Consider the following 13021-nt stretch of genomic DNA (forward strand, 5'->3'; position numbering starts at 1 on the left):
CAGAAAAGACAGGTGTGTGACTGTGTGTGCATGTGAGCATGCATACTGCCCTCCTCCTGTCTCATTTTTCTATTCTTTTTTTAGCTTTTCCCCCCTACTGCTCAACGCAGAAGACAATGTTCTATCTTGAAGACAAATGTGTGTGTGTGTGTGTGTGTGTGTGTGTGTGTGTGTGTGTGTGTGTGTGTGTGTGTGTGTGTGTGTGTGTGTGTGTGTGTGTGTGTGTGTGTGTGTGTGTGTGTGTGTGTGTGTGTATAAAATGTACAAAACAAAACAATCCAAAAATGTATTTGCTTTGACATTTTGGAGTATTGTGTGTAGATTGACGACACTTACTATCTGCTTACAACACTGTATAATTATAGTTATAAGAACTCATAAATACTCATTTATGAGTCATTCTATAACAGTGGTGTCCAAACTTTTTTCAAAGGGGGCCAAATTAGAAAATATGAAAACACCCAAGGGCCAGCTTGTGCGCGTGCAGAGCGCGCGCACGCGAACACTTTCGGTTATAGGCAGATTTTGGGCGTATATGTGCGGTTTTCAGGCGGATTTTGGGCGTTTTTGGGCGTTTTACTGTTACTTTATTTCGGTTTTAGGGTTAAGCAAGAGCTAGAGAAGGTGCTTGCCATCCTGAGGCGAAGGAGGAAAATGCAACTTTCACTTTTATAAATGTTTTTATTTTTTTGAAGGTGCAGGCGGGCCGTTCATAATACAATTTAGGAATGAAACCAAGGGCTGTATAAAATGTGTCCTTGGGCCGCAAATGGCCGCGGGCCGGACTTTGGACACCACTGTTCTATAATGACTTTAGTCATTATAGAATGTCATTCTATAATGTCATTCTATAATGACTTAGTTCAAGTATTAAAATACTTCATAATTGCTGGACGCTCACAGACTTTGTTTTGGCATGTATGTATTATAATGATTTTAGTTATAATAAATTATAATAATCTTATAATGTATTCTAATCACAGTTTTAATGAATTATAGTGTGATTTTAAGTCTCATTGTGTGCTTTAAGTAAAGTAATTACTTTCCTGAAGGTGTAGGTAAACTGTGTGTTGGTCTTGCATGAATTGAATGCTATTTGTTTTACTTGAATTAAAGCATCCAATGACCACTTATAGTGACTTATAATCATACTATATTGCATTATAACAGTGATTGCATTATAAAATCATTATAATGTATTACAGGTATGAGAATTGTAACACACTATGATCCTCGCCAAAATAAAAAGTCAGAGAGTGACCAGTAATAATGAAGTATAATGATACTTATGACGTTATGAGCCATTATAAGGAGCTTTATAATGTGTTATGATTGTATTATGAGTACTTATGATTGCTTATACCTGTAATTATACAGTGTTATAAGCAGATTACATTGCATTTATACTTGACCTTATAAGTCATTATAGAATGCTTTATAATGTGTCATGATTATTGTTATAACGCATTATGAGTATTTATGAGTAGCCTACTTATAACGATAATTATACAGTGCTATAAGCAGATTATAATGGATTACAAGTATGCTTATAATGCAAGAGACGTGGGATGCATAGTGTTACCAAAAGTTGTGTTGGTACTTGACTTGTTAAACCACATGTACTGTACTGAATAGGATTTCTATCAATATTTATCAGTACGCTTGGTAACTGAAGATGCAACCATTGGGAGGTTGTGAGGTGTCATGTTGTGAGGTGTCCCGTCAGAAGGTGTGTTGATGTACAGGTTAATGAGTCTGTGAGGCGTCACGTCCCGTCAGTGTCGTGTGTCGATTTGTACAGTTCAATGGTGCGTGTCATCACTGTGTAAACACAAAAAACCCCGATGTCAATTTCTACAACATGGCGCGTCCTTCCTCTCCCTGTTTTGCTTTTCTTCTGTCTGAGAAGGGTCTGTCTTATTTTTTTTATGACTTGTACTTTATTCTTTTTAGACAAACATACAGATAGTCACCCTAAGCATTGAGACAAGCATAATGATACAAAACATACAGCATACATCACAAAAACACTCTTCGTCAAAAGCAATATCACCGACCACCATAATGAGACAATACATACCATACACACAAGACAAACAAACATACAGTGAAAACAAAGACATCAACAAAACGATAAGCATCACTGTGGAACTCATACTCGTCACAACAAAAAACATAAAGGACACGAAAAACAAAATAAACGTCTGCTTAATACAAATACAAAATTCAAATAATTTTGAAAATGTCTTGAAAATAGTAGATCTACAAGCTCACAGCGTGTTGGGCTGTGACACACTGCGATCCCGCACATCGGCCACTCCCAAAACAATTCTGATCCGGATGAATCAATGATGTAATGACCTTAATCAGACAGATAAAGAAGGAGGGAGATAACCCTCCTCCAAAGCCTCGTTATATGTTCTTAAGAGTAGCGGTCCTAGTTCCACTGTGCAAACACACAAGCATCCCTGTGAAATATACACTCGTCACAACAAAAAACATAAAAGACACGAAGAACAAAAAGAACGTCCGAAAAAAGACGTTCACCCCCCCTCAGCATGGTCCGTGATCCTCCAACTAATGGCTGCCGGAACCCGAGCCCACCCACACCCACCCCCCCATACGCTATCCCAAGACCAATATGCCGGAGTGGGGACAAAAATATCCCCATCTCCGTTGAATAAGTATACAACATAGCAAGGAACTTCCATTAAACAATGCAGCACGCACAACAGTCACCTATTGATTTTTAACAGTGCCAATAAAAACATCAAAAACCTGGTTCTAAGTTATTCAAGCCCATCCTTCGAGCAATACAACAAATGGAAAAATGCAATGACATGGGCCTTTGTACAAAAATAAACTACAAAATAGAGGTAAAACAATTGAAATGCCCTCTAACCCCACATGAATAAATTAAAACTGCTCTGTGAACAAAGCTTCTTCCTATTAAATGCCCATCTTTCTTTTATACATCGGAACCTAATACAAATCAATCGCCTTATCACATTTTTTTTTTTTTTTAATTAAAACAAGAACAGAATTAGTTAAGTTAACTTTCTAATTTCACCATGAATAAGAGTAGAAGTACATAAAACATAAGAGAGACGTTTTCTAGCCCGGACTTAGGTATAAGCCCGGGGCGAGTCCTATAATAATTACGACCCCACGTTCATCTTCAGCTTCGGCGACCCAGTTCCGGTCCTGGAACCTTAGGAATCTGGCGGTGATGGTTCTCCCCGACGAGGGTCGGTCGGAGCCAGCACTTCCACGCACGTTGCCGATTCGATGGGCCCTCTGGAACTCCAATCCATGCGGGAACTCCACCTTCAGAACCGCCGGCAGAACCTCGCACAAGAATGCGATGGTATCGGTACCCTCACAGTCCTCAGGAAAGCCCACTAGGCGTAAATTACATCTCTTTTCCGAATTCTCGATCTCGTCAATCTTCAGCCGCAATGCCTCGACCTCCGCCAAACCAGCCAGGGGCACAGCACGCATCTCACCCACCGCCTCGTCCAAGAAGTCCAAACGGCCCTCGACCTGGGTAATGCGGGTGGCCAAGTCTTTCAGCCTGTCGTCTGTAGCTCGCGTTATAACTCTTATCTCCTCCAGTTTTCTGTCGTGAGCTTCCGATTTAGCCAGAATCAAAGTAGTGAGTTTGGCAAACTCCCTAGTCACCTCACCAGAGAGAAGGCTGGGGCCGGGATCCCCGGACTTGAGAGGTGCATGAAGCGCAGCCAGCGATGCCGGTATGGTCTGAGCGTGGCTAGTGTTAGCATTAGCACCGTCGTTAGCCGACGCGCCACGTGTGCTGACCGTGCTTGGTTTAGACCCAAACTTAGAATTTCTGGTACTTTTCGACATTGTTGTGCCTTGCTGCACTGTTTTAGCAAAAAAGTTCAATCAGATTTGCGTTCCTTGCTATGAAATAAAGCGTATGGTGACTAGATGCTAGAGCTGCTCTGCCTTACGCAGCCATCTTGTTCGAACACATCACGTGACTCCCAAGGGTCTGTCTTCTTAAAGGAGAATTTTGGACTAAAGTTTTCTTACCTTTTCTATGACGTTATGATATCTTAGGATGAATGGTACAGTAGAAGATTTTCATAACTCCACCCCTGAGCCGCCACAGCTTAAAAGGTGCGCGGATAGGCCTTAGGTTAGATCACATATTTTAATAGCTTTTTTATTAAAAAAAATTGATGAGATCTGACGTTCATAGTGACAGAACACTATGCAACCCAAAAAAAAAAAGAAAAAAAAAAACTCGCTAGACGAGATTGAAATCTCGAGATTTCAATCTTGTCTAGCGAGACTTCTGTTTTTTTTTTTTTTTTTTTTTTTTTGGGACAGTGTTCTGTCACTATGAACGTCAGATCTCACAAAAAAAATTTAAAAAAAAGCTATTAAAATATGTGATCTAACCTAAGGCCTATCCGCGCACCTTTTAAGCTGTGGCGGCTCAGGGGTGGAGTTATGAAATTTTTCTACTGTACCATTCATCCTAAGATATCATAACGTCATAGAAAAGGTAAGAAAACTTTAGTCCAAAATTCTCCTTTAAGCCTCGTTTATACTTAGTTGCGTGCCGGTGTCGTGCTCAGCAAATAGCTCACCACGATTCACTTACTCTACCTAGAGCTGCCAAAATGACAAATTTTGACGATTAATTGTCACTCAAATAATTGTGATTAACGATTTAATTGTGTGTTTGGCATTGAACATTGGAACTTATGGAGCCTTTTAGGCTTCGTAATCAAAAATTGCACAGAGCAGACATGACAAATAACGTATTATTGACATATAAAGTTGTTGTTTTTTAAAGCAGAAATAGCTGATCTACAAAGATCTGCTATTTCTGTATTTTTTTAATATTAGAAAATGTGTGAAAATCTTTCAACATGGAAACGATTATGACGATTATGCAAAAATAATTGCGATTATCTCAAATAATTGCGATTAGACGATTTCTGTTAACATTTTCTGCCTCATTTACAGAACTGTAGTCCTGAGGCTATGACTCCAACTCCAACTAAATATAACACACAACAAAAGAGGCCTTAATAATAGACCTCTTCTCTGTGGTTGAAACCTGAAACAGGTGTGTGTGTGTGTGTGTGTGTGTGTGTGTGTGTGTGTGTGTGTGTGTGTGTGTGTGTGTGTGTGTGTGTGTGTGTGTGTGTGTGTGTGTGTGTGTGTGTGTGTGTGTGTGTGTGTGCGTGCGTGCGTGTGTGTGCTGGGGTGATCTCAGAAGTAGGCGGAGCTGCCACTGTGTCCCCGGCCAGTGCGTACCTATAAAAAGGTACTGCTCCAACATCGCCTTTTGATTACAGAATACCTACACTCCATGGCTTCAGTTGTACAAGTAAGTATCTCTCTCTCTGTGTCTGTGTGTGTGTGTGTGTGTGTGTGTGTGTGTGTGTGTGTGTGTGTGTGTGTGTGTGTGTGTGTGTGTGTGTGTGTGTGTGTGTGTGTGTGCGGGCGCGTGCGTGCGTGTGCATGCGTGTGTGCGTGTGCGTGTGCGTGTGTGTGCGTGTGAGTAACACAGGTTTCAGAAGCTGTTATTCAGACTTTATGATAAATTTGCCAAAGAGAGCAAGAGACAGATGTTAGGATAGGCGTTTCAAAGATGCATGATTTTACTAGTGCTGTGTATGTGGTAGGCTATATTGGTAAAGTTGATAGAGGTAACAGCTTGTTGTACTTTTCCAATTGTAATTGTTGATTTGCACTCCATAATCTATTCTGTAGCCTACATGATTGTTTTTAACATAGCCTGTAATACAAAGCTACTGTAGATTTGGGCTCAGTGAGGTAACTTCAGCTTTAATCCTGAGTTTTCAGGACCATGACGGTGGTTCATTTCTACTGGGCTCACTCATGTTGCATACCTAGCCTGCTCTGGGGCAGACTATTTTCGAGATAAAATATCAATGCATATAAAAGCACTGCCTGCTGTCCAAACAGTTCTCTAGGAAAATGGCATCATCATTTGTAGTTTATTCTATGGAGCTCGGTGTGGATTGTGAGAGAGTTTCTAGGAGCGCAAGAGTGTTCAGAAACCTGGGGAAATTATTTGTCTTTTCCTGAGGATTTTTGTTTTTATGAGAGTTATAGATTCTCATCAGACAGAGTCTGACACAGAGTTATCTGTGTCGGCTTCTTAAGCCGTACTGACGGCTGCAAGCAATATCAAAACCATTTCATTGAGCTGGATTATGTGTTTGAATTGATGTATCTGTCTAATATTATAGTTTTCTATTATAGTTTTGTTTGTAAAATATGTTATGCTTATGTGAAAGTGCTCATGGGTAAACCAAGGTTGATTTACTGAGTTGATAACCACCTTCGTGTGATCGCTTAGCATGACTGCAGTTGTTCGGATTAGTGAAGCCAGATAACAGGGAGATGTCCTGGGTGTGTTAAACTTGTTTCATTGTACAGGCCTCTTGCTTGAGTGAGCCCAACCGTGTGTGTGTGTGTGTGTGTGTGTGTGTGTGTGTGTGTGTGTGTGTGTGTGTGTGTGTGTGTGTGTGTGTGTGTGTGTGTGTGTGTGTGTGTGTGTGTGTGTGTGTGTGTGTGTGTGTGTGTGTGTGTGTGTGTGTGTGCATGAGTAAGCAGCAAATGTCCAACAATTGGTAGGGTATTGTAGATGATCACATTTCAGTTGTGTAATGAATCTGCAGATCTGATTCACCTCATGCGATGGATCCTTTAGAGTACGTTTGCGTGTGCGTGCCTTGTCTTGGGTTTCTGGTGTAGAGGGTGATTAAGTCTGAGAGAGGAAGACGGCTCATATGCTAATTAAAAGTGTGCACGCGTGTGTGTGTGTGTGCGTGTGTGTGTGTGTGTGTGTGTGTGTGTGTGTGTGTGTGTGTGTGTGTGTGTGTGTGTGTGTGTGTGTGTGTGTGTGTGTGTGTGTGTGTGTGTGTGTGTGTGTGTGTGTGTGTGTGTGTGTGTGTGTGCGCTCACATGTCAGAGTGTGACATTTGAAGTGTGAATGATAGAGCAGCGCAGCTGAAGACCAAGGTAGTACATTTCCACTGCTTCACATGGCCTAATTCTGTAGCTTTGTCCAAACTATATCCATCACAAATGGTCGTTTTGGTAGGAAAACAATTGTTTTTTTATAAACCAACAATGATCAGCATTTAGAATATCATTGGAGGCTGGATCATTTATTTATTTGGTCAAAGTTCCTTAACAGTAACAAGATGTTAGTCCTCCTAGTAAAGAAGGTGGTTATTTGACAGAAAAATAAATGTACAGGAGTTGTTTTAGGAACATTTAGGAACATACTTAACATAAGTACATACTGGCACATAGGTGCAGGAAAAAAAGAACCTTACGTTCAGTTAGAGGTGACTAATTGCTATGTGCATTCAGTGAATCAAGGGATATTTGTGGTATCAGGGAAAATGCTTTCCTCTTGAATCCTACTCAAACTATCCCTGTACAATGTTCCACATTTATTGATTGATGTTTTCATTGACGAAATATACTGTAAACTGACATATCTGTCAAAAGGATATAAACGAGGGGAAAAAAGCTCCAGAGCTTACTTCCATTGTGGTCCTTTGAGTGCAAATGTGTTTGTAAACTGAGTGCCATGTTTAGTTTAGTTTAGTTTAGTTTAGTTTAGTTTAGTTTAGTTTAGTTTAGTTTAGTTTAGTTTAGTTTAGTTTAGTTTAGTTTAGTTTAGTTTAGTTTAGTTTAGTTTAGTTTAGTTTAGTTTAGCTTAGTTTAGTTTAGTTTAGTCTAGTCTAGTTTTGTCTAGTTTTGTTTTGTTTTGGAGGATAGCAGACACAAAAAAAAACGAAAATCTATAATAAATATTATATATTTTCATTCATAATATTTCAACATACTAGACAAGTAAAATAGTAGTGTTTTAAGTAGAAAACACATTCAACGTCATGCATCATCATAATACAACTACCCTTCATAATCCATTATTAAACTCTGCTCTTCCCTCCAGTGTGCGTCCTGTTATGCACAGAACAGTATCCAGCCCCTCCAGCTGTTCAGGAGGGAATCTGGACAAGGAGACTGCACGTCACTGTTCATGTACCGCGTGCCGCGCTACGTCCCGCGGCCCCGCCTGGTTTGCGATGCCCCCGACATGACCTTGCGGCAGATCTGTCGCTTGCTGAAGATGATGAAGCAGGTCAGGAAAAGAGAGGCTGTCACGGCTAACAGCAGGTGAGAAACGACCTAAATGAACCTAGATTTCACTGCAGCCTTTTCCCACAGAAAAGTCTTCCAAACTAAGTGCAGGGTTCCTCTATCTTGACCCTATATTGAATAGGGCTGCATTTATCGATTATTTTCGATTAATCAAATAATGTTGAGGCGTGTTTTTATTATTATTGTTATTATAAATGTGTATATAATATATTAAAAATATGGTTTATATATATATATATATATATATATATATATATATATATATATATATATATATATATATATATATATATATATATAGTGTGTGTGTGTGTAGAAGTCTTTGTAAATGTAGAACATTTGATTTACCAGTAAACGTTGCACTAGATCTTTTTGACAAGTTGGTTTCACCAGTCTGGGGGGTTGAAAACATTGAAAGGTTAGAAAAATGATACCTTAAATTCCTCAAGTAGCCTACATCCTAAAAGCAAAAACAACTACCTGTAGTAATATGGTGTATGGCGAATTGGGGAGGTACCCAATTTGTATTTTAGTTAAAAAGAGCCCAGTTGATTGAAGGCAAAGTGAGTAAACTGAGCCGAATAACGTACAACTGTCTGCTTAATAACCTGTTTAACACAGGTGTACATGTATCTCCATGGGTCTCACAAGTGAAGCAGATACTGGACGACTGTGGTATGTCTTACCTTTGGCTGACTCAGAAATAACATTGACTGGTTGAAACTAACTGTTGAACAAAGGTTGAAAGATCATTTCTTGCAAAAGTGAACTTAATAGTATGGCATCATGTGACATTTATGTAGAGTTCAAAGAAGAGTTTAAGTTGGAAAATACCTGCTGTGTGAAAACCATAAGTACAGACAGGCCATTTGTAATTTTAGGGTGAATCCAAAGGTTACTGGCAGATATAAAGGGCTGGAAAGAAGCCAGAGGTTATGCAATATAAGTAACGAGTTGGGGATGATGAATATTAGCATTATGAATTTTAGACAAAAATACCTGCCAAAGTATTATATAACTCACCCATCTATGTTGAAATACATTTTTACTACTGCAATCTGATTTAAGAAAAAAGGTATTTATAAATTGGGTTATTTTCTGAAAAACGTTCTTCCTCTGTTCAAATAATGCATGCCATGCCTTTTGCTACGTCTGTATGAATATTGTTATGTATTGTATACTGTCTATTTATGAATCTGTGCTCCATACCATGTGAACATAGTCGTGAGTTAAATACATGATGATGATGAGATCTTTTAGAATTGAATAAATCAATTAGTCTGGTTAACCACGCCTTATTTTATACTTTACCTTTTCACCCCAAATCATTTATCTTATTCAAATAGATTTTTTTGAATCTATTAAATCGATTAAATTGATTAGCTCGATTAACTGTTGCACCCCTAATCCAGAATCTTTCCATAGGCGTCCTGTCAGCATTCCATTTGCATGCAGAAGAGAAGGAGTCATTTATTTTACACATTAGAATCTAATGTGTAAAAATAATGTGTGTACCTAATGATTAGATACACGCAATGGGATGATAAGCGATGATCATGATTGATGATCACTCGCACTAATCTGGTGATTGATATTTGACAAAGTATAACCAAAGATCCTTTTTTGCAACAGTGGACAGGACACCAACTTGCTCCTGTGGTGTGAACACAAGCAAAGTGAGAAATGCCAACCTCATTACAATTAGAAATACCCTCCCCCACCACACACTCGCGCACACACACACACACACGCACGCACGCACGGACACACACACACACTCACACGCACGCACTCACACACACACACACAAGAGCACACACACACGCACACACACACACACGCACACACACGCGCACGCGCACGCACACACACACACACACACACACACACACACACACACACACACACACACACACACACACACACACACACACACACACACTGACCTTTATGATATGCTTTGATCTCAATTCATTGCCATCGTCGTTGCATCCAGCAGGGGAGAAGACTTTGCCTTTGTGATTTATATTTTGTCACATAACATATTAATTAGGCTTAATGCTATATCACTTAATGAGTAAAACCTTAGCATCCCTATTTGGGGAGGAACATTTGCTGAAAATAGCAGATCGACAACGGTCTACAATTCGTTGCAACGTGACGCGTTGTGAGCTTGTAGTTTGGCTATCTAAAGAGATTTGGTGTAGAGGGGGGGAAAAAGCGGACCAATTACAGAGGTCAACTGAGTAGTTTACAAAGTGGTTAGTGTCTGTCTCACACCACACTCGATGACTTTCTTCCTCCATAGGAAGCAGGGGTCTGTGATACCGACCCCAACATCTCCAGGCAAGTCAGAGAGGAGGTGTCTCACCTTCTGCTGCAGACGCAGACGCAATGTCAGCATGAAACGTTTTGTCTGACATTGCCCCAAAAGACCTGGCTGTTCACCAACCAAACCCCAAACGGCCTACAACCAACACATGCAGTAACCTCGGAGACCAACCGCACCCCTTTCAAAAGCATGTAGTACATTCAAGCATTTCTTTCCTACAGCTAGGATTTTTTTGAGGATGGTGTTCCTGTGCCTTGGAGGTCCACAGTGAGAGGGCATGGTAATATTGCAAAACCCACTGCAAACATCTTGCCACAGGTCACTCTTGCAACTTTAGACGTTGGTTGACAAGGAAAGCACAGCTACAGTGATTAATTTGCTATTTGGAATGGGCTTCCTTGTTGGTTCCCATTGTTTGGCAAGAAGGAATATAATGAATCTTTTTTCATTGTGTATTTTTGTATTTACCCCAATCAGTCTCAAAGCTTTGTACAAACCCCACCTTAACTCCCAACCCCAGACATGGATGTGAAATTCCATCAGTCAATATTCTTTATTCCTCTCCTCTCCTCTCCTCTCCTCTCCTCTCCTCTCCTCTCCTCTCCTCTCCTCCCCTCCCCTCCCCTCCCCTCCCCTCTCCTCTCCTGTTCGCACCAAGTCTTGTAATTACAGCTGTGGAAAATTTGCATTGGCCAGGACACACGACACTGGAGAAGCGATAAGCACCTTGTTGATTTGTTTCTCTGTTTCATCCTAGTTCTGTAATTGTCTGTGTGTCTGTGTGTGTGTGTGTGTGTGTGTGTGTGTGTGTGTGTGTGTGTGTGTGTGTGTGTGTGTGTGTGTGTGTGTGTGTGTGTGTGTGTGTGTGTGTGTGTGTGTGTGTGTGCGTGCGCGCGCGCGGAAGGGGGTAAATGATAATAAAAGTGGATTACATGTTTCATAGATACATTTATTTATTAGTCATCATCAAATGCACACAAATAGAATACATGCTGACAAATGAACTAATCTAATGGTTTTTCTCAGTAGGGTTTGACAGCTAATTAAATGTGTGATATTTTTTTTGTGATATCATATATCAATAATATTGCTAAAATATTTAAGCATTAATGTATCATTTGAAAGTGCAGATTCTTAAATATAAATATATATATATATATAACTACAAACGGCAGCTATGTTTCAATTCTGTTTGTGGTGTTGTTTTCTGGTGTTGTTTTCTGTTTGCAATGAAGTGTAATAAAAGCATTTGATGGTAGTGATATAATTGTGATAATTGTGTGTGTGTGTACACCATCAGATATTCACATTATCAATTATGCATAGCTTGCAAGCTACATCAGGCAGATATACTCAAAAGGTTTACATACAAGTGCACCACTATGTTATATTTGTAACTGACGTGTCAAGCAGCTGATCAATTTGGCGGCTTATTTCATTCCACCTCATTCCACTGTTACAACTCTCGCTGTCTCATACAGCAGGTTTGCACAGTTTGTGCTTCTGTGCCACACCGCCACCCCCAGCGGTAGGGGTTATGATGTGATCTCCTTGCTCTTAAATTGAGAAGGGAGTAAAACTGTATGTTGCAGAGCCTGAACACCAAGATCAAATATAATATACCTGTAATTATTAATAAGACGTTTTCCAATCTATTCCTGAATTATAAGACTTAACTGTTATCCAGAATGTGCAAAAAAATAGGTATATAAACGTGACTAAAATCTATATCTATATCTATAGCATATGTACCGCCAGAAGATTTACAGAACAGACAGAACAGATGTACAAACCATGCATTTGCATAGACAGAGCAGTGTTATTTAGCAGACTATGCAGCTCAAACATATTTGAAATGACCGACACAATCGTCTGTGAGCAAACTGGGAGGTTTAAGATTGGATCTTTGAACCGCTCACACTAGAATAGCCTACACACAATACACAGACAGCCGCGGTGAATGGAGGAATCCAGTTTTGAAGAGGATGGGATGATGGAACCAATGGCAAAGCTTGGAGCGACTAGCAATCGTCCAATCGCACAGACGGCCCTGCAAACAGGATCTGCGTATAAAAAAGACACACAGGACGGGCGCACGCACACACTTACACAGACAGTACAGATCCCTGACCCCTACTTAACCACATCCGTAACAGGTCTTCAGCAGGGGCTCTCTCTCTGAGCCACACTGCTACACTGACCCCCCTTTTGACCTCCTCCACTGGGAAACCAGATCTGCGTCACTGCACCAATTGTAAGCGATTGACTGTGTCTTGTGTATTAACTATTTCCTTTATGACAGAGCAATTCTAATATATAATACTCAATATTGTACTCCATATTGAGTGTACCATTTAACTATTCGATGAAAAGAAAAGTCCAGGTCCATGCTAGGCTCGACAGTGGAGAGGAACACTGCAGAGAAGGACAACAGCTGTGGAAATTGGCATTGCCCCCCCTCCACTCCAGCCACTTTCCAAATTATGTGTGGGTCAATGT

The 13021-nt window shown here is 40.2% G+C and overlaps 1 protein-coding gene across 1 annotated transcript; it reads left to right on the forward strand.

Moving 5' to 3' along the window:
* Positions 1-5350: 5350 nt before the first annotated feature.
* On the forward strand, positions 5351-10938 carry LOC308092305 (uncharacterized protein; the record flags this gene model as incomplete). Its single annotated transcript, XM_080438155.1, has 5 exons — positions 5351-5368; positions 7982-8205; positions 8812-8865; positions 9823-9866; positions 10499-10938. The coding sequence occupies 5 exons, from the start codon at positions 5351-5353 to the stop codon at positions 10513-10515; spliced, it is 357 nt and encodes a 118-aa protein (XP_080294281.1). The 3' UTR covers positions 10516-10938.
* Between the last annotated feature and the right edge of the window lie 2083 nt (positions 10939-13021).

This window comes from Gymnoscopelus braueri (assembly GCF_963280865.1).
Source record: "Gymnoscopelus braueri genome assembly, chromosome: 9".
Lineage (NCBI taxonomy): Eukaryota > Metazoa > Chordata > Actinopteri > Myctophiformes > Myctophidae > Gymnoscopelus > Gymnoscopelus braueri.